This window comes from Odontomachus brunneus, unplaced genomic scaffold, assembly GCF_010583005.1.
Source record: "Odontomachus brunneus isolate Ranch 3 - 2012 unplaced genomic scaffold, Obru_v1 Obru_scaffold_036, whole genome shotgun sequence".
Lineage (NCBI taxonomy): Eukaryota > Metazoa > Arthropoda > Insecta > Hymenoptera > Formicidae > Odontomachus > Odontomachus brunneus.
Window position 1 is genome coordinate 1,255,184 of NW_022639486.1, and position 23,050 is coordinate 1,278,233.

Sequence of the window (23,050 nt, forward strand, 5' to 3'; positions counted from 1 at the left end):
AATCCCTTTTTATCTTGAAAGTTTTATATGTTTTTATGGATTAGGTCTTATTGATGTCGGAAATTCTCATCTTTTCCAATCAGGAGTGAGGATATCGTAAATATCTTCGAATACTGTGTGACCTTGGTCACACGAGTTGTTTCTCTCTCTCTGTCCATCACGCTATGCAAACTGGCATAACCAATCGCGTTCAAATAGTCACGGGCACGGGCATTCGATGCGCGTCCTTCACCTCCGCGGGATCTCGCGACCCGGGGAAACCGAGGGTTGTCGATCCAACGCGGGTGTTCTCATTTTCCGGAGCCGGCAAGAGCTAAGTCTGGCGCACGCGCAAGTGCGAGTGAAAAGCAGTCAGCTTTTCCAACTGTGCGACGCCTAATGTGGATTAACTGGATCTAGCCACGTTGATCCAGGACACGCGCAATGAAGATTTTTACATCGGCTGCGCTACCTGTGAGATGAATCCTATCGTTCGCACACACGTTGTTCATGTGAGAAAAAAGAAGAAAAATTTCAGTAAACAGCCCGGAGAAGCAAAGGAGATTCGTGGGAAGCATTTTCACGATATCATAAGTTCTTGTGGATGGAAGAAACAACGCTGGATGACTGCGAGTCACAGATCATCTAATGGAAATTAACATTCCATGTTGACAACTCGGTAATTATAAAATAAAAACGTCACACGGAGAGAAGGGAGCTTCGTCCAATCAAAGCTCTAATCAAAGAACAAAGATAATATTTTCCCGAGCGACGAACAGTTTGTACATGCTTCTCTCAAAGAATGAGTACGTAGATAAAGAGAACAGGGTCAATTGATGACACCGAAAGTCGATATCGAGCACGCCACCTTTGTGTAACCTTGCGAAAGAACCAGAATATCATTCACGGTTACAAACTTGTGCTTTCACCGGAGCAGAATACACATTTTTATTCGAGAACCAGAGAGCGTAGAATGTGCGCGTCACGCGGCTAAGATGCAGTTTCGGCGTTAGAACTGCATCGCACCCGATGCTGCACGAATATTATTGGCGAATGATAGATATTCACTGCGTATATCGGTCCCTGCCAAGTTACGAAGACCAGCGAGTGTCGCGTTGTCCGCGTTTCGCGAATTTCTCGCCGTTTTTACGACTAAGAGGAGAAAGGATCGCTATCAGGGCAGCGGGAGAGAAAGCAAGTGTCGAAGTCGCATCATAGGCTGCACACGTAAAGCATTATGTAGAATGATTGATGATCGTCGTGTACTCTGCGTGCGGCTCCTGCCGAATCGCGAGAGAGCTAGGTCGGCGAATCTTCAAAGACTTTGGCGCGTTATCGGTAACGAGAAAACGGACACTATTGACAACGGGAGAAAACGCGGGCGACGTCACGTAGTATCGCTCTTCCGCTTTTTCCTGCGGTGGACGCCATTGTCTCGCTAATAACCGAGAATCTCTCTCTCTCAACGGCTTCGATCGGTGGTAGAGAGAGAGTGAACAAAAAAAAAAAAGAAAAAGAGGCGACGTCCTCGCCTACGAGGGCGTCGAGGCGGAAGCAGAGGCTCACACGCATCGATGGAACTCACTCGCTCCGTCCCACCGTCACCACCACCACCGTCGTCGCCGTTGTCAGAGCGTCATCGAGCCCGCGGCGGCATAATTTCTCCTCCTCGTAGGGCTAGCACCGGGTCGAAGAGGACGTGCAGCCCCGTCAGAAGCGCCGTCGTTCGTCACCGCCACGTTGCGCCCGTCGACGCGCGTATCGCGCAACCGAGCACGCACTTTTCCACCGGCGTAAAGGCGCCGGAGAAGCACCGGGGGAGTTCGTCAGCACCGCTGCGAGCCAACTGGAGAAGCTGACTCCACGATCACGGCTGCCCTCTGCTTCTATTTCTAGTTCCACTTCCAGTTGCAGGCCTCGTAGTCGTTTCTCTGCCAGATACCCGCTGTAATCGCCGGTACCACTCGGTACCGCGGCTACTTCCCACCCCGATGCGAAACTTCCACACGTCGGGAGAAGCACACACGCACGCATGCACGTATGCACGCACGCACGCACGCACGCACCGCACGAGATGCAGCACGGACGGCACACGGACGGGACGTGGTGCTCGTCGGCGCGGGCTCGCTTTTTCAGCCGCGGTTCACACTACCCGTGGTAGTGCGAGACGAATCGATGAACGTCGTCGTGCGGCTCGCCCCACTCGTTTACTCCGTCACTCTCTTTCTCTTTCTCCCTCCCTCTCTTGCGCTCTTTCAGTCCGTACACCCTTTGCGCGTTCAGCTCGCTCTCTCGCACCGACGTCTCGCCCGCTCGCGTTCCGGAGGAATTCGCACACGTTCCGCGAACGCGGAAGAGGAATCGGGCGTCGAACGTGGCCGGATGACGTCAGGACGAGGGAGCCGAGACGGCACCGGGACACAACGCGCTCTTCGCACTCTACAACGGGAGACGTCTCGATCTCGAACCACACCCAAGGAAGGACATGGTGGTTTCGAGAGAAGGCCGGCCGGGAGGACGAGCCGCAGGAGAGGTGGAAGAGACGACGCTGGCGCCACGGCGCCGAGTACCGACCGTCCGACCACCCGGTGTCGAGAGGACGCCGTTGTCGCTCCCGATGACAGGTTGCTGCTCATACTGATATTGCTCAAGCAATAATAATGACGATTAGTCGCACTCCAATTGCCGAGCCTAAGTGAACTTAAGCTCTCGCCGATCAGAGAAACGTCAGTCAGATTGTCATCGCAACATGCGTCACGTCGTGGTCGCGTCAGGAAAGGGACGTTATAGACACGCGGAATTCCCAGGTCTAATCACGTCGTCTGTGCAAATAAAAATCTCACGAACGTTAAATGTAAAACGCAGTCTATCCGAGAGGATGACCGATGCTGATAACGACTGACGCGACCAACCGTACTGCGTCATATGTTGTTGATTAGGAACATGATAGCGATTGGAGCTCCGATTAGAGACACGAATTAGCCTTGAATCGACGTTTGGTCAATCACCGTATCGAGAAGTGAGGCTGGTCCAAATCGATACTACCATTCAAAATAGCTCGTCGTATCGTGGCTGACAGATGGCACCTTGCCAAGCCTCGGCCGGCAACAGTCAATGCCAGATCAACTCGAGTCTTTGAATGGGGTAAAGATCGTTCCCAACGCGGCGAAGAGGACCGTCTCTCGAATGGCTGGCCGATGCTCGATGACAACTTTTTAGCCTGTTTACCAAACGTGCACGCTCAAACCGAGATCTCTAATCTTCCACTCGAGGATCTTCTTCCATTCTCGACAGGCATCCTCGACAAAAACGCGTCGGCGAGGAACGCGAGAGACCCGAAGTGCTTCTGCCACTACGTGTGCGTCACGAGTTCTTTTTCTTTCATTTTTCGTGCGATCATCGACGGTTCACAGGACCAAGCTGGTCGGGCGGACACTCAGCTTAACGGAAGACTCGTCTATTATCAAATTCCCTAGGCCGTCTCCCTTCGGCGAGCTCCCGGATGCGCGAATGGGAGCAACAGTTGAGCCGCGCGGGGGTCAACGTCCAACACGATCTTGCTCTCTCTCTCTCCCCCTCTTCCCCTATCTCTCTCTGATCTCTCCGTATGTTTCGACCCGACCATATACAATCGTGAAGCTGCCAAGTACCCCACGCCGAGTGCATGCACTTTACCGATGTCTTCTTTGGCAAACGACTGTTTAGAGCATCGGAGTAAAAAGAGACTGGCGATCGCGCGTGAGCCGGCAGTTGGTCGACAGACCGGCAGGTTCGTCGACGTTGCACCTGCCGAGGATGTGTCTCTCTCTTTCTCTCCCTCCCTCTCTCTTTCTCTCGCCTAACGCTCTTGGACGTCTGGTTAATCGTTTCATGGTCACCACCATGAATTTCTTGTCCGGTAAATTCCGATCAAACTTTTGTGCCTCTAATTTTGCCTGATCCGAGAGGCGTAACTTGATTTATAGTAGCCAATCTTCGCGGTTGACATTTTATTAAGTTTCTCTTGGATTTTACGTTCTTTCCTTGCGATTTCAGTCCTTCTGCCCAAGTCGGCGAAGCTCTCCTCTTAGCGAAATCAAGTCAGCAAAAACTGCGGCACTTTTATTCCTCGCTTTTCTGAACATCTGCTTTTTCGAGAGCGAGTTGCAACAATCCGCGAATTCTTCGTGCAATTTCACACGTTATATGGGTTTCAACTCAATTTCGACAGTTGAATATCTCACTTTGTCACAGAGAATCGTTGACACATTAAAATATGCGATGACGCAAACGTATCGATCGATTGATCAACGTCCTCTCGAGCCTCGAGTAGCACTCGTTCGCTTTTTGGTGAGTCTTTTTTTATATATATATTTTTTAGCAACCTTCGTTCTATCGCACCAAAATAGCGAGATGGATGCAAATGGAGTACATGCTTCCCGTATTCCGTACGGGTCATCGAAACCTAAACGGGAGAAGAAGCGATGCGCACGCGAGATGCGACGGAGAAAGAGAGAGAGAGAGAGAGAGAGAGAGAGAGAGAGAGAGTGTGTGTGTGTGTGTGAGAGAGAGGGATAACGGCAGGTGAATGACGTCAGGAGGTGGGTCGTGACGTCAGAAAGTAACCTGAAGCAGGCCGCATGGCGCTAGCATTGTTCGTTAATTTCTAGATACCGGAGGACACAGAGACGTCCTCGTTTCTATATTAGGATCTAATGCAATATCTAACACGACACTTTTTTTTTTAAGCGTGTCATCGCGTGGGTGTTGCAGCGGCGAAGTGTTGCGACTTATTGACGATGAAAAAGAAGAATGGAAAACAAAAAAAAAACGTTCGACTGCACGACACACTGTCGACACTGCTGTGCTATCGAAGAAACACTCCCGAATGCATGCGCGATTTTTGCGATTGGTCGCATACCGGTGAGAAGAGAAGCAACTGGACCGTATAAATTACATTCAATATAGTCCGGCATATTGATCGTACAGCTTAGACATCAATGAACAGTATTATACCGCGAATGCGGGTCCGCGCTAGAAAATGGAATCCTCCCGGTGCTACTTTTATGAATGAAAATAGTGTGTCAGGAGAAGAAAGTCCGAGGTGACGGCTTTCGCGACGGATTTCTACTAACCGTGGACGCGGAAGACACGTTAGCCGGATTTAGAGAAATCGCGCGGACAGCCGGCCACGGGGAGGACCAAATCCGACTGTAAGCGTATCCCGGCTTGCTTTTATCGTGTCCGAATATACCGAGAACTTCGTATTAAGCTGTGTCCTAGTTTAACGCAGTCGCGTGACGTCATTAAGCGCGCCAAGAATCGCTTGCCGCATAGAGCGCATCCATGAGAGACTTTTTTTTCAAATGCCAACGCGACACGCCAGTGTCCCGGAGACCCGATGATTCGTACGATCGAGCACGAAACGCTATCGCGTGTAACAGTCGCCGTGTAAATATTTAAGTTCACGAGTGCGCTCCTCCGAATCCCACGGAAGGACGTGGACGATCATCCAATTTGCGCGATTCAAATCGAATTTCAACGCGGAGAGGAAATTGACGAATACCAACTACTGCTAAACCAGCAATCCATTTGGTTTCTTTTTCTTTTTTTTTATGCCATTGCTCGTTTTCCGCTTTCCGTCGTTCGTTGGACGAGTAGCTGTCCCTAGCAGAAACTATGATAACGGCGATACGGGCATGAGAGGGACGCGGTGGAGGAACAGGACGTGAGAGCCTGTGGGAGGAGAGAGGTCTGGAGGGGTAACTGAGGAGGGGTTCAACGGAGGGACACATCATCCAGCTCGAATACGTTGACCCTTTCGCACTGGCTAAGTAGTACGACCTACTAACCGTCCTGTAAGCCACGATCGTTATTAAGGGGCTCCGGTGTGTTTTCTATCGGAGAGGCACATCTGCGTGAGCTTGCCGCCGCCGTTCGGCGCGCACGTGACGTTATCTGCCGCGATGAAATTATACGAGACCACACGAGTAGGGCAACGACAGTCCCGGACGAGTTTAACCTCCTATGCAAATATCGCGGCCGCGAGACCGAAAACAATGTTCAATTCGCGGCGCGGAAGACTCTGTCGGCTGAAAAGGGCTGACTGACTTGACTGACGGACTGATTGACTGATGGTTGAGTTATGAAATGAATATTTCGAATTGTGCGAATTTATTCGCACGAAAGTGAATTTCGTCAAAATGTCCTGCAAGAAAATATAAACAGGAACTTGAAGTTCGTAAAAGAATATGCGTGTATATGCTAGATGTGCGAATCATTCAAATTCGAATGAAATTATCGTAGGTTCGATTCGAGTTCGTCTTTGAATCGAAGATGTTCGAATTCGTATAATTCGCCAATTTCGAAGCATAGCCGGTTCGATTTCGAATCAATCGCTTTCGGAACGCCTCACTCATGTTTCTTGTCTGACCAATCTATTTTATCGGCACACTCGTATCCTTGCACACGCGTCTGCGTGTGCGTTATATATAGCAGGAAAAATGCTTTGCGCTGCGCTGTCAGCAGCTTTGCAACTGTTCGTAAGATTTTCTGCTAAACGACACTTTACGCTTCTCCAACATGATTACTTATATCGCACAATTGCATCACTTATTAAGAAGGTTAAATTAAAATCTTATTTTTCATTGTGAAAGTTGTCTTCTTAATACACGTTTATCGTGCAGTTAAACATTTTCTGGTAACACCTGTAAAATAAACATATCAATTCACTACAAATCTTTTCGAAAACTCTCTCTCTCTCTCTACCACAGATAAACCAATTATAAAACCTGAACGTTTAGTAACTCTTATTTTCTATCACTTTCTATCATTTTCTATCACTTAGCAGTGTTCTCCTTGTTATTGGTAAGACATTTCCTCAAAAGAAGCTATGCAACGAATTATGCAATGTCTTTCTCAGCCATTTTGAAAATAGACCTCTTGTGTCATTGAAAAAAATTTTTTTTGTTATACGTTCAAATTATCAGCATGTAATGAATCCGAAAAAGTTTTATTCGATTCCATTCGAATATATTTTCAGAGATTCAATTCGATTTTGTAAAATCATGATTCGTAGACTTTTAATATATACGAAATTCCTAGCCATCCAATTGGGAGATATATTGATAACACAGATATCATCGCCGGCGCGTCTCAAGAGAAATGTTGTCAATTGAGCCGAAGACGCCACTTGCCTTCAGCGACGACTTTATATTCCGAAGCAATTAAAGACGATTAAGACAGCTGCGGCACCAATTGGCCGGCCAATCGCGAGACGCAACGACGTGTCGTAGTGTACTTTTTTTCCCTGTTATTCTCCTCAGAATCAGACGTCACCCGCTTACTCTCCTTGTTGTGTGTTGTGAAAGTAAACCCTAATAATCCCAATATCGCGACACCTGTAATACGCTGCGCTCGCCTGTTTAATGTCCGTTTACTTTTCCATTTCGTCGCTATTTTCAGCCTCATCTATTACAGTTATTAGCCTAAGACAATGGTTTAATGTTTATCATTTCACGTATGTCAAAGGCCACTCTCTCGCAAGATCCACAAGTCGCGTTCTCCCTATCTCTTTTTCTCTCTCTCTCTTTCTCTACGCTATTGGTCATTTCTCCTGCGTGACTCAAATAGGTGAGGCGATCGTTGAGAATTCGCGATAAAAGCAACAGCGATAACAGCAAAGAGAAAGGAAGAAACATTATCTGCCCTAATGATAAGGCTGATCGCCGTGCGGCGTAAAGGGTGCTCGTGAATATGTCGACGCGCCGACGTCAGAATTTCCGCGCTGGCCCGAAAAGGCAATCGGATAATTTGCGATATTCAAAGAAAGCTCGTTAGCGTGTTAAAATAACGAAGGATCGCGGAACTGAATTTTAAGCTGCATAAATGTAGTTCAATGTAAATTATTTTTAGTCGATCAAGTCGCTCGTACTGTAGAAAATATCGATTACCCGATAAAATGCAAGTCCAGCACGTACACGTTCGCGTTAACAGAAATCAAACGCAAGCACCAGTTGTTATGTAAGAAAATTCAGAGACTTCGCGGTTGCATCACGCTCTCCGTTCTCAGAATCGATATTTGGCGAAAGATGAAATAGAAATTTGTGCTATTATCGGTTAACGAATAATCTTAACAAGACTGAAAAGCGAGCAATTTATAGCCTGCCTCTCAGAATTCCCTGTTCAATATTCTTCTAAACTTTGCTCATAATATTCCTGTTGCAAGATTTAATGGGTATATTTTTAGAAGATAAATGACAGGTGTGTTACATCAGCGATGCAAATTTTAAGTAAAAAATATATGCGATAGTTTTGATAATTAATCCGAATCTTGAGTGAAAATTAATCTCAGTTACTGCGTCGAGCGTTCGATGCTGCCGCATTCGGAGAATGAGAAGCAGCATCGAAGTCGTCACACTCTCTCTCTCTCTACAAAGTTTAGTCGACAACAATCGCGTTCGCAATGGATTCGTCTACCGCGAGAAACAATGGGTGTTCTTGTGCCGATCTTCGCGCGTTCTCACAACGCGAAAAGCCAACTCGCCGGTTACGCTGAACAGGCGCGAACTTTGTTTTCGCGGGAGCCTCGTATACGAGGCGTATTATGCAAGGCGACTCGTGTTACGCGTATTGTGCGCCGCGAGATAACCCGTGCCGTCGTCAAACAGACGTCACGGGCTTCGCGTCGCCGAAGGAGAACCGGTGTATCCGGACGCGCAAACATTCTCGAGGACGAGTGCGTTGATACTCGCATAATTTACAATCTCGATCACGCTTAAGCCTCTCGCTACGTTATACGTGTATGTTTTTTTTCTGACAACATATTCTCAGTTTAATATGAAAAGTTGATCGTTGGAGACGCGCGTCTTTCAATATTTCTTTCTTTCTCTCTCTCTCTCTCTCAGAATGACGAAAGATTGTATAAATAAATCACGATCTCGAGTAATTTCTTTTGAACCATTAACGACGTCAGAATGAGTACCGGTTCGCGGAGCGCCGATATCCCGGGGCAAAAAAATTCGGCTAATTTTAGAAGCGCGAAAGCGTGAGCCGGCGCACGAGGTAAAAGTGACAGGATCGCTCGCGCGCAGTCGACCCTCGCGAAAATCCTTCAAACGAGGAAAGTCGCTGGGCGAGACGCAGGAAGAGTCTCGTTATCGCGTTCGCGCCGGCTCTGACTCATTGCGACGAGTCGAGTTGTGCGCTCTATTTGACCCCTGGAAAATATACGCGCATCGCGTGCTCCGTCGTGGATCTTCGTTCCCGATCAATGATTCTATCGATAATACATCCAGACGTCCGCTCAGCGTAATCACGACGTTTGATCTATTTTCGGCGCCGTGTTCGTGCGCCGACGAGAGTTCGTCGTCGAGACACGTCAAGCCAACATCGATGAAACCGGCCGTCGGCTGTGTAAACGTCGAAACGGCGTGTCATGAATGTAAGCGCCACGACGTCGTACTACGACAGACGGCGAGAAACGAGGTGAAATCGAAGCGGCGTTACGAGTCTCTCACTCTCTCTCTCTCTCTCTCTCTCTTTCTCTCACACATGTACACTCACTCACTCACTCACTCACTCACTCACTCACTCACTTACTCACTCACTCACACTCTCTCTCTCCGTCTCTCTCGCGTGCGCTGAGACGGCGGCTTTCGCGCGACGCAACGCGGCTTTGTGACGCGGCTATCTTCTCGTTCGGCACATTCCACGATGCCCGGCGGGTCCGCCATCGCGACGGAATCGGCGTCGCGACATCGGGAGTACCGGCGGGGCGGCGTACGATCGAAATAACGGCAAGCAAAGATTTTGACAGCGTAGGCCTAGGCGGCCGCCATGATGGCTCTTGGCTATCGAGTCGCGCGAAGGGCCGGGCGGCTCGGCGGCCGGAATACGGCGCATCCGGAAGTCGCGAAAAGCCCGGAATTCGGAATGCCAAGTACGACCACGTCACATACCTGGTGCTCCCTGACGGAGCCTCGACCGTCGACTTGATGCTTCGACTTTCCTCCCGACTTCGCTGTCCCTCTCTCCCTCTCTCTCTCTCGTTCTCTCTGCCTCTTCGCACTCGCTCCCTCTACGCCAGCGGCTCTTCCTCGTCGTCCTCGGCTCTCACATCGATGACTATGCACTTTGCTTGTCACACCTCTCCGCCGCGATCACCGTTGGCGGGCGGAAAACGCACCGATGACGAGTTTAATCGGCCTACCTCAGAGGGGCCCACTACCACCGCACCCGCCGCTTCCTTTAAGGTTAACCGTCGCGACGGGTCCGCGACGATGATGACGACGACGAAGACGACGACGAGCGGTTATCGCGACTACGCGACCACAGCGAGGAGCGACGGTGCTTCAACGGCTCGAGATGCACAACGGCGGCAGCGGCGCTCGGACGAACGTCGACGATTGTTTTCATTCGACGGCACAAGAAATGCTCGAAGCAAACGGAGCTGCTGCTGCTGCTGCTCCTTCACGGCTCTGGCGGGCGGCAGGGCGGGGCTCCGTGCTTCGACTCTCGTGAACCCCGTGCGGCCACGAACCGCAGCGCTAACTGCCGAAGATTGCCGAGCGTTGCCGACGCCGGCTCCATTAGTTTTCAAACGGACCCGGCGCCGAACGGAGAGTCCGTTTCGCGCTCACCTTTTCTTCTCAATTCGGCCGAATTACGCGAGTGTCACGACAAGAGAGAAGAGCATCCTCGAGACGATGACCTACGTATCCTTTGGCCGAGAGACGAGCAGCCGGCAGAGACGTCTTGGGCACCAACGATCGGTCGGAAAGTATGTACGGTAATATTCTGAGTGCTTGTGCACTTTGCATGTAATGGCGTCCGGTGGAGATTTCGGACAAAATACAACATTTTCCCGCGATCTTGCTATTTTTACAGTTGCGATAACGTTTTTCGCGAGAGCTCGATGCTCAAACGATAACTGATTTTTTACGCGCATATACACACACATGCATATGTGTGCGTGAATATTTGTATAAGATAAACGGTCAAATATTCAAATATGTTGGAACATGTCGGATTTGTTATATGGAATACAACCCTGTGGATGGCATGGGTATGTCAAGCTTGTTTGAACATATTTGTTAATTGTTGTAACATCCGGAAAATAATACTCTGCGAAAATTCAATACAGCGGATGATATTTTCGAGCAGTTGATAAAGTCAATTATAGTTACTGCAGAGTCAGCAGAGCTCGCTCCCGTTACCGACAGTTTTCTTCATCGTATCGACGTTATCGACGTGAGTTATATCCGTAACTACCAAGTTCGCCGATAGATTCCGCCATGTCCACGAAGTAAGACTACGAATACGCGACGTGGATGTGTCTCGTGTCGCTCGTTGAAATTCCGACCGATGTAAAGTTCTTACCGTGCCGGCAAATATGCGATTTCGCGTAACTCGTATCATGCAAGTTAACAGCAGAAGAAGATATTTTTAGTCGCATTTACGCACACAAGTCGTAATTTATGTGTGTATTATGATAATTTTACAAATTATGGCAATGCATATATCAACTTCATATTCGTAAAATAAAATTTATATCCTCGGATAATTTTTATGGGCGTGACAAATATGAATTTCTTATCGTGCCAGCTGGCCTTTTACATTTGCTACTTGGACGCGCGTGAAATATTTATTTCATGTTATGTCAAGCACGATCAGATAAAAACAGCAACGATTGCATGGCGAGAATAAGAACCGCGATCAACACGTCACGCTCACCGGCACAACGTATTTTTTGTACGTACAAAGGCTGCTTTGTAAACATTCTAAATTAAAGTGCCGACGTCAACAATCAAAGTCATTCTTAAGGACACAGAAATTTCTTCGCATATCAAAATACAGGGAAGCGTAGAAGTACCGAAATTATACTTCTCGTATCGCTTTCAGCGGATTTTAAACAAACGAGATATTTTTCTTTTTCCGTTGATACTTCAAAAAGAGAGGGATGGCGTTTGATCGAATCTTCGCGCGGAGATAGCGGTCTGCGAGAATTCATCCTTTAAAATATCATTTTATACATATAGTTCTCAAAACTTGATGATACATAGAAACAAACGGACGCGTCGTTGCGTTACAATAGAATAATATCGAGAAATAAAGAGCGACTCAGCGGCGACGCGTGACGTCGTTACGTCCTCGTAGATTGACGCTTACGTGCATGTAACTCGCACCGACGGCGCGACCCCGAAGCTCGTCGTCACCCCTATCCGGAAGACAGAAGGGCGCCGACGAGGAGGGTGGTCAGTGGTCGGCCTGTGTGCAGCCTTATCAATATTATCAGTAGACGCCGCGCGGGGGTGTATGGTGCAGTAGGTGGCGGGTGGGACGACAGGGCGGTATGGTCGTGTGGTGGGTGACCCTGAGTGGGGATGTGTTCACCACGCAAGCGCCGTGTACGACCCCCCCGTTACGTGCCGACGTCGCCGGCGTCGTCGTCGTCGTCGTCGCCGCCGCCGCCGCCGCCGCCGCCGCCGCCGCCACCGCCGCCGCCGCCGCCGCCGCCTCCGCTGCCGCCGCCGTCGTCGTCGTCGTCGTCGTCGCCGAGAGAGACGTCGGCCCGTCTCGCGCCTCCTCTCGCGTTCTCAGTTCTCCGACCGAACACGACGGCGAAACTCGCGAAAGTCGCGAGACACGGACAAGTCTTTTGAGCGAGAGAAGGATCCGCGACGCGTCCTCGAGGCCGCGACGTTGTCATCGGCCGTGCGAATTAAAGCTCGAGACACTCGAGACGCCCCTCGTGCTCCCGCGACGGCGGCACGGGGTAGAGGGAGGTTACGAGCACGCGGCGGAGCAACAGTGTTCGGCGACCTTCCTCTGGAGTGCGCCGGCCGGAGACGGCACAGGGGGCAAACCAGGTGTCTCCACCGACGACGACAACTACCCCGAAAGGGTCGAGGAGTTGGCGGGGTCAGCGAGAGGGCATCGGATCTCTGCCGATTCGCTCTGGGAAGGCGTGGTGGGTCGTCGTGTGGATACGATAGCGCCGAGATAAGCGAAACCACGTGAAGCATGTGACTGATAGTGAGATCAATCGCGAGACGTGCTGGTGAATTGGAGTATCGGTAGAGTAGTGAAAGAAGAGTAGAGTTTAGTGAAAGAAAGTACAAGTGCTGGAGAGTACAGAAAAAGAGTACAGGAGACGCGTGCTTTATCAAGCTCGGTTTTATCAAGCCACAAACAGAGCGTCCCGGCATCAAGTACATGAAAATGTTACGTGTCAGCCGGAGATCTTAGCCGATTTCCCGGTAACGTTCTTCATCACGGTTTCATCGATAAGCGTGCACTCGTACGTCGGCGATTTGTGAGAAGTGTCGCATGCGGCGAGTCTTACGGGGTTTGGCGTGGCCGTATGAGCCGAGAGGGGTCCTGGGAAAATCCGCGACAACGGTGGTCGGGCATGGTCGCGGAGGATGAGGAAGAAGTACAAAAATAGCTGTTCCCGTGCTTGAGCGGAGATGCACAGCTGACCGTCAGACAGAGTGCGCGAGAGAAAAAAAGAGAGAACGCGAAGGGGAGGTGAGAAAGAGGGACGGGAGGAGTGACAGGGAGGGTGAGAGGGAGAGGTGCAGGTAGCCGGACATTCGATTAGCGTCGACGAGTGTCGCGACTAGCGTCGGGTCGACCGGCCGGAATCGATCCGATCGCGGCATTCCGCGTAAACTCAACTGCAAATACACCACGTGCCTTTTCCGTCGTAACCATAAGCGTGTGAACATCGCTACGCCCTCGACTCGGCTCGCCGCGGGACGTCGGCCAGCGTGCGAACGATTGAACAATCCCCGAGGAAGTTTCGTCCGACGACGTCGTGGAAATGTCCGAGCCATGCGCTTCCCCGAGGCGTCCACAGTCCGCGATCTCGGTCGTCGTCAAATTTGACTCGGATCCCACGAGGTCGAGCTACGTCAGCGGAGTAGTAGTACGCGAAGGTGCGGCCAGGAACGTCAGCTCCTCGAGGATCGAAATCTCGAGGCCGGTGACCCGCATCGTCGACCACCGCGGAACGTCGCGACGCTGTCGCGCTGCTGTCTCTCGCCTGCACTAGGTCATCCGGTAGCGCCGTACTGCATCGTGACATTTGACACACTGTGTCTGGCGCGTGCCGACGCGCTCCAGCTTCACGACTGGACGGAAGTCCTCGACGATGATGAAACGCTGTCGTCGAGATATGATATATCGCGGCGTGGACGGCCACCGGAGAGCGACGGGGTCGACGTTATTGTAGCCCTCTGCACCGCCGTCGACGACAGCGCGCGCGGAATTCCATCGCCGTCGCCACGTCCGGGGAATCGCCAAGTCCTGGAAGTCACGAGAACACCGGCCAAACGGCGCGGTATCCTCCGCTATAAATAGATGTTTTCTCGCGTGGATCCCGTCTCTTGAGACGCGCCTGCCTGCCTGCCTAAGAGAGACGCACATTGGAAGTGGCAAACGCGTGCACGTGCAGCACCGCGACACGTATGTCGGCCGTTCGACGTTGGCTCGACCTTCCCCGCGTCCTTGGATCGACGGAAGGTGGAATCGTGACGGCTCGCGCCGACCTTAGATGTATACCTAGATAGGCGAGAACTCGGGTCCAAAAGTCGGCGTATAGGAGACACATCGAGCCTTCCCTCCTCCTCGACGTGACGGAGCGCGAACAGTTGGTCACACACGAACAGTCTGTTCGGAGCCACGAGCGACGCTCGCAACAACAACAACACAACGATCGCGTTCTCTCCCTCGGCGCGCGCGAATCGAACCACCTGGACGTGGAGCCTCTTCGCTTAACAAGGCCTCGCGTTGTCTTTTCTTACTCGAACCCCAAACAAGTCCGAAAGAAGCGGAACACCGGATCGTCCGACCGCAGCAAGCAACGAATCTCTCCCCTTCTCCGCGAGGTCAAGCCGTTACGTTACTCTGTCTTATATACGGCTCAATCACTATGCTCAACTCGTGCTGTGCTTTTTTCTACCGTGCTCGTGCGTACGCCGCGAGTGTTTTCCTAGTGCTTTAGTGTTTACGCGCGATACGTATACATAAGTCATTGATAGAGGGGCCCGGTGTGTCCACGGTCGAACGCGGAAGTCTCGGCTACCCAGGTACCTGGGAATTCTCCTGAGATGCCTGTTAGACGAGGTCACGTGGCGCCCAGAACTACGATCATCGAGACCATCATCAAGAAGTTCGATACGCACGGTACGTCATCAGGCCGACTGATGGAATTGCACGACATTTTCGCGTTCTCCGCGTTCCGCTCGAGGACGAAAAAGCGGTCGCGGAAACAATCGCGGCGGCGATCGTTTTGCGCGGGTAATTGCTTCGGTCAAATAAAACTGCAGTTTTCCTGCTGCGGGACTTGCGAACATTCTGCGCGGCGCGATACCGATATCATTGCGTAACGTTATGTTAATCGCACGGGAATTACAATGACGACGGTCTCCGCGCTCGCAATCACACTGTTTTTCTCACTTAAGCGGGCAGGGTGGCACGATAACGCGCGGTTATCTGATAAAGAGGCTCGGCTCTTTTATGAACGTTTATGAGTGTATAAACACAGAACATTATTTCGCTCAATTATCATAAATTTTCATAATATACTCTCGACGTTTCGCGAGATCGCGTCTGGACTCTGGTGTATTCACGATCATGCTTATGCCGCAACATTGCGCCGCGGGTGCGAGCGAGGTGACTGATTTAAACATTTTTTACATCAATCTCGCTCGACATAATTCCCGCGGAACACAGCGTATCCCCCCTGGGCTAACGATTAATGCAATAATTTATATGTAAATGTCGCTCACACGCGCGGTTTTGCTCCGTTCGTTACCGCGACCGGTTTACCTCAAAGGTCAAAACTTGAAAATGTATACGCTCCTTGCTACGCGCGTGGATTCTCTACGACAGAAGGGGGAAACGTAATCGAAGCGCCGGGGAATACCTCGAGTGAAATACGGGGGGCGCGCAGGCATCGAGATAGAGGTTCATTTTCAATATTATGTAAAACATCCCGGTTGCGCGGCGCGGAGGGTATAGAAGGGCTTGGTTAAATGGAGGAAAGGGGTAGCTGCATGTCACAATGGGACAATGCATGTCACTGGCAATATCACTCCGGAAATGCCTCGAGTCCTTGCGAGAGAAGTCGGTGCACGAGAGGAGAGCCGAATTGATTGCGAAAGGGGAGGGGAAGGGGAGCGGGGAAGGATAGAGAGAGAGATAGAGAGAAACAGAGGGAGGAACCGCCAAGGGTTTCTTTTACATAGTCGCGGTTTACCGACGAGAATTCTCCTCGGAGAGATTGCTTGTTTAGATAAGAATTCTGTACACCTTGTCACACACACACACACACACACACACACAAGATTGTAACGGAAGATGCATACTCCGCGCCACAAAGTAAATAATGTGATATGTATTTGCCTTCTCCATCGGGCGCGATCAAATCGAAGGGGACGTTTTATTTGCACGCGAAATTAGATGAACGCAGGTTGGACCGTGCACACGGCGATGCACACAGCGAGATTCGAAATTCATGGTTCTGGCGACGCGAAGTGTCGTTCTGCAGCTCACACAGCACTCGCGCAATTCGACGATATATGGCCCAAGGCTGAACGTTGATCAAATTATTAAGCGATACGAACATTCATTTTCATACTTATGGTGGGACGATATTATCGCGCGTACTGACGGAAACACGATACATTTGTACGTCGAAACTCATTGCCATAACGAAATGTTAATATATGCGTTTGCGCGCAGCTAATATCGAACTTGTTTGAATTTAACAAGGAAATTTGCGTTCCCCCGGTTAGTACGGAACATTGCGGACATCACGTTGTGCGAGGAACGCAGCTCGGGGAATTATTCTTGCTTGCGCGCGCGTTTGGATATTTCTAAATACTGCCGGGCGTACTTACATTTTGCAGAACGTGAAATAACGTATCTCGAATGCTGTTGCGAGATAAATCCCGTCAGCTGTTTAAATGCGATTCCGCACATCGCGTCCTCTCAGGGGGACTGACTCGGATTAAATCCCTCAGAAAGACCGGGGAATTCTTTGAATAGGGGATTAGTTCACGCCGAATTGGGCCGCTTGCTTCCATAGAGTAAACTCACTGCTTGGGAAAACGTAAGGAGAGCGAAATAAGTACGAAGTGATTTAGAGATTTATATATATGTGCGTGTGTGTGTGTGTGTAAATTTCATACAATGCGCCAATGTATCTTCCGGCATCCGCTGCGGATATTTTTAATTATTACAAATGAACCGAATGCGGCTGCGCGAAATCTATTGGCATGGCGTAGATATTCCACGAAATTAGACATTGCGGTGACCATGACAGACGAGAAGGCAAGGTCGACGGTCGTTAATGTAATTGAATAATTTCGGAGTATCAGGGTCCCTCCAGACTCGAATCTCGTCCAATTCTCTTATTGCGATCAAAAATCGCTAGCACTGTTGGCAACCAGCGAGATTGTCTTTCTTGTGTCGTAAAATGTCTGTGAAAGAGAATACTCGGCTAGCTTAATTCAATAAGCGACGTTTCACAGTGCGGACAACGTCGCGCCAATTAAAACGTATATGACATTAGTTCCATTTAATCGTTAAATGAATCACTGCGATTCTCTTGGGTGATGAAACTACGTAGAGCGCAGGTGTTAACTTTATTGGCACATGATAGAAAACTGAGACACGTAATGCGATTGGAAAACATGTATCGGGTTTCTGACATCGGTATCATCTCGCTAACTTTTACGGCATTGCGGATTTTCCTCATAGCAAAAATGAATTTCTTTTGTCTTCATACTGTTCATACAGTGAGTGTCCGAGACAGATCTTTACTTTCTTGCACCATCCCGATCGGTGATTCTCGTTCTATTAAAAAACTACATAATATCGAAGAAACTACTTTACAAAAAATGCAAATTAAATACTTACTATTACAATTACCAATTTATGTCGAAAGTTTAGATCGCCGTCGAGAAATTAATATCCCGCTGATCAACTCGTCGAAAGTTCATCGAATTTTAATTACAAGGGAGAATCGATTTCCGACAATTTAAGGGAGAATTTACACTCTGGCAGAGAAGCAAAAGACAGAAAGGCAAAAAGCCTTTCATCGGAATTCGCGCTAGTGGAAAAGCGGAAACTATCACTTGACTATCGCAAAGTGTCAATTTGCAGCCTAAAGAAAGCAGCCGTTTCGTCGAAAAAATAAGTATCGCAGCGTGCGGAATTTCTCGCGTACGTGGAATACCGCGAAAAGCATTCATGAGACGCCGACGTTCGTCGCGGCTCGGACAATGTCGTGACGTTCTGCGTGTATTCTTGAAAAGTGACTTTGTGACATTGCGCCGATAACGATCGGCGAGACCTTTCGGGTTCATTCAATTTCCACTCGTTTCCTTTGCCGACATTCACGGGTAAAGTTGGTGCGATGAAATCACGCCCGACAAGTTCGTCCGCGGCGAGCGCGGCAGGGAGAGTGCGTGGTAATAGGCATTAACGCGATAACTTCTCTCCAGGGAAGACCTTCGTGCGCTAATTTATATAATAAAAAATATGCCGGTCACAAGTCGCGGCTTCTAATCTGACGTTTCCTCTGCAGCGCCGACTGTCCACCTGGCGTTTACCCCTTTTCTTTCCCTTCTCAGCCACCCACTTCTTACTCTCTCTCTCTCTCTCTCTCTTTCGTCACACGCGGCTGTCTCGGTGTCGCGACCTAACGACCCTTACGAATCGCTCCGTGTGCTCGATACGCATCAGCTGTCTACTTGAACGGTAATCGAATACGACAGGTCGTGCAGCCGATCCGTCTGACGCGCAAACAACGAGAGAAAATTGCGCCTCGCCGCAAAAAAGGAATTCGGTGGCAATTCCAAGACAGGGGTGGGAACTTCTGGCGCGAACTTCTGTCGCAAATTGATCCCCGCCTGTCCCGGCGAACGTACGGCAATGAACGCCAAATGCCGCACGATTCTTCTTGTCGTGCGCGAAATCGGCCGGTTTTCAAGCCGGCTGAGGCGACCCGAACTTAGATCCCTGCGCTCCCTTTTATCTCAGGTCCCGAAGGACACACTTGACTTTTTTCCGCGCTATAATAGGGTCTGCGAACTCGATGGAATTTGTTGGGGCACTATACCTTTCCGACCTTTAAACGCAGAAAAGGTTTCGCTCCACCGTTATCGCTGTAAATGTCGACTCGCGTATAAGAAAAGCACGCGTTCATCACACAATTATGCGCGCCGTCTCTTCTTACGCTTTATGGCGCTCACGATGATTGGAAGCGAACCAGGATATGCAGGGTACGCGCCACGAGTGTCTCGCGCGACACAGCGTCGCAAGGGTTTATATCGTCCGTAAAGTTTCATTTACAACTCACACACGATCGTACACAGCCGTCGATCGCACGTTTCTCGTCTCCCCCCGGTCCCGCTGACGGACGACAGTATTAAACCGTGCTTTCCTCCAGGGGAGTATCTAAATCATAAATCGCGATAAGATATCGGTTGCGCGAATCGCGAGTAAATTATGAAATTGCAATGCCGTGTAGACCCGCGAGAACGGATACCGATCGCGCGTATACCATTCGCCATTCGTGTCAAGGACACACGAGTTCGTTGGGCAAATATCCCGAAGTGTGCGCGCATACGCAGGATGGCGTAGCCATCAGCGGGGTGGAGAGCGAAGCCGCGACGATGTGTGACACCAGGAACCTGGCACGAGCCTTCCTTTTCGTGTACGAAGCTATTAAAAGTCGACAATTGGGACTGCGGTGCTTCTCTTTCGTTGCTCGCCGGGCACGGCCGATAGCATTGTTGGCGGTGGGCTTTACAACCGTCCTTTATCTCGGGGCTACTTAATCTTGTGGAACAATAAAGGCGATCCGTCATTCCGATTCGTCGACGGTGGCTATATAGACGCGCGCTGTCACTCGCGAGAACGCCGCTCGCATGTTCACGGCCGCGAATTAAGTCGCCGGCTGATTTATCCGTTAATTAAATGTTGCACGGCATATAATACGCGCCGCGATTTTATACATACCGTCTTTCCGCTGTGTCGCTATCGATCCGCCTGTCACGTCGAAGATCATTAAACAGTCGTTTGCGCGCGATTGTGCATTAATGAAATATTGTGGAGGGCCGCGCGTCGACGCCATCAGTCGCAGGGACGCACTTGATTAACGACGTTTAATTAGCGTTAACTAATCGACCTCCACTGTATTTGCAATCTTAATATAAACGCGAAACGCCAAAATTGTGGACTCAGCATAGCTGCTTGCACCCGACACCGACGCCGGAGTAATCGACTCGGAGCAAGGGATAGGACCCTTTATTTAGCTACTTGAAAGTCCTTCCGACATCCGCGCCGCGCGAGTGCTAAGAGTCACCGTTACGCTAGATCAATCAGCCACTTAAGTCCCGCCGTTTTCCAACCCCTTTGAACTGCCTCGTCGTCTCGCCTGCTGTGGCGCTCTTGCACATCAAACGTTTTGCGACGCGCGTGAAAATTTCCATTAGAAACGTTGACTCAACACGGCGGCCATGGTCGATCGCCATCCTCGACGACAACCGAATGCAATCCACTCCTTCGCTTCTCGCGAAAAGTCGCGACGAACGTGTCTCGTTATCTGTCGCGAAACTTTCGATTTTTCTCTTTTGAAAAACTGGATTATTCTGTGATTTTGGGATCATCACGTGTAACAGCCGCGAACAATACCAAAGTTCTTGTACGTGAAACCACGTAATGCACGTAGCATTGATGCGATTTTCCTTCTAGCCTTCTAACTTGTGTTTGGCCTACTTTTTATGAAACTTTCCGCGGCTGCAACTCGCAATGTTTTGTCGCGATTGGTTAACGATCTCTCATCTTCGGCGGCGGCGAAGGGAAGCTTCGATGAGATTCCCATAGCGCGCGTCGGCTTTCACGACACGCTGATTCATTGAGCCCAGTGGACCAGGGTCGATTAGATCGCGAGACCTCGACAGACTCGACTGACCCACTTCTACCCCGCCTCCCGAAAAACGCGACGTGTAAAAGGCGGCGGTATACGTCACGCATGGCTTTGACCGTCTTCCTCTTTCCCGAAAGCGTGCAGGAGAGCTTCCCGCGATGACAATGACTCCGGCTAGTTGACGGAAATCACGATGAATCGCCGGCGGATTCGCGCGCAATTTCGCGCGCGACGCGCATACGCGCTCTCTCGCGCGCGCCCGTTCGTATAAATTCGCCCAGAAATTCTGGACAGCCGCCAGGATGGATATTTAAAATTCTCCACGGTCCTCGAGCATTCGCCGGGCTTTTTTCTGCGGCCGCCGGTGGTTCGCGACGACAGCGATCTGTATATCGTAGGCGTGTGGGAACCAATAGTGGGGATACATTTTCTGATGAGCTTGACGGCAGCAGCTGGTCGTCGGAACGAACGTGTCCGATCGGATGCTGTCATTAGCATCTTTATTAATTAATTAATAATCAACTAAATCGTCTTTTCGAGTCTTTCGTAGTAATAAATTGCATATTCCATCATTACCATATACCGTAATTGCTGACGCCAAAAATGCTGAATATTCACGAGTAGTCGGAAACAGAAACACAACTTTCCGCGACATTTATGCGGAGAGAATATTATATTTTTTTATCTTTTATTTCTTTCTTAAATCTTTTATAAATTCTTTTCGATTTTACTATATTTGTGCAGGAATGGACGGTTAATAAGGTTTATCTTGTTAATTCTTTCATTACCAACAGAACATGTTTTCTCCATCATCAATAATAACTTTATTCAATTGAAACAGCTTTTTTAGAATTCAAAACTATCGACTATCATTCTTATTACTGTTGGGATAAATGTGCTCTCCTAAGAATCCTACTAGTACATCAGTGTCCCGGCTCAAATCTCTTTGGCGCTAAACATAAAACTTTTAATTTTTCTTTAAAACTACATTATATTAATATATTTAATAAAAAAGTGGAAATGAAGAAGAAAATTGTACCTTTAGAAAATAAAGTTGGTAACGGAAAGATTAAGAAACATAACAAATTTTTAGAAATAATAAGTCACTGCGGAATGTCGATATGTCTCTCGGCTACAAAATTCTATAGTAATTTTTGTTATAAACTTCTCTCCGCGTATAATCATTACACAGTCGCACGTATCTTTTTTTTTGATATTTTATATTTCGTGCTGCCTCATTTCGAATATTCAGAATATATATGTTCAGCTATATGTTCGGCGTCGCGACGCCGCGGCAGAAAGAGCCCGCGTTTGTGTGCGATGATCATTGAGTGTTTTATCATCGAACTATTTTTTACTAACCTCGACCGCGAGACTCACCTCACTTGGCGATGCTCGTGTATCTCTTGGCTTTCCCGGCTGCGTAGGAATGTATTTACTGGTATCGTGTTAGAGAGAGAACGCTATTTTTAACTCCGGTTAAGGTACTCATGGGGAGTCACTTTGACGATTCACGTGTCTCGCGCGTTTGTCGCCGGGAAAGTTCGTTCTCCCGGATTTTAGACAGAAGATAAATCGTCGGACTCGCGGGTCGTTCTCCGCATATTTTTGCACGCACGAGACCTTTCGCATCTCGCTGATACTCGGCGAAACGGCGCATCTTTCGTAGATGATAGTCCAGTTAAACGTGTCAATCAGCAAGTCGGTCACTCACAAGTTTGAAAGAATTCACGCGCCCAGCATACGGGCTGCTGAAAGATATTTCCGTGTGAAAAACAAACCCGGGGAAAGTGAGCTCTCAAATTCGCGTCGGAAAGTTATTTTTCTGAGATACCGCCGCGTCGGCACGCGTCCTGCGACGAAACGTTCACTTATTTATCACAACAGTCGCGCTCGTTGAGAGCGCACCGTACTATTATTGGCGTCTTATATAATCGTGATGACATGTTAAATAGCATTGTTTAATTTGGCACTTAACTAACGCTCGAGATCACGTGTCCTCGATTGTCACGGAGTCGGCAAAAAAAAATAGGTCTCGAGAAGAATGTGAACTAGATCCGCCATATCGAACGGATCTTCGTTAGACCTTCGCTGATGCTAGGATTTTTGTTTCTTTTATACACCGTATCTCTCCCCCCCCCCCCCTCT

The 23,050-nt window shown here is 49.4% G+C and overlaps 1 protein-coding gene across 14 annotated transcripts in view; it reads left to right on the forward strand.

The window, feature by feature from the left end:
• The first annotated feature begins 10,571 nt into the window (after positions 1-10,571).
• The window catches only part of LOC116843873 (potassium voltage-gated channel subfamily H member 6), a 114,797-nt gene continuing 102,318 nt past the window's right edge, over positions 10,572-23,050 (forward strand). For 6 of the 14 annotated variants that reach the window (XM_032814740.1, XM_032814742.1, XM_032814733.1 and 3 more), the window contains exon 1: positions 12,492-15,147. In XM_032814740.1, the coding sequence (XP_032670631.1) occupies positions 15,072-15,147 (76 nt within the window). In that variant the 5' untranslated portion in view covers positions 12,492-15,071. Of the gene's footprint in view, positions 10,739-12,487; positions 15,148-23,050 lie in introns of those variants that run through there. The other 8 variants (XM_032814730.1, XM_032814732.1, XM_032814738.1 and 5 more) reach the window with 4 other exon arrangements.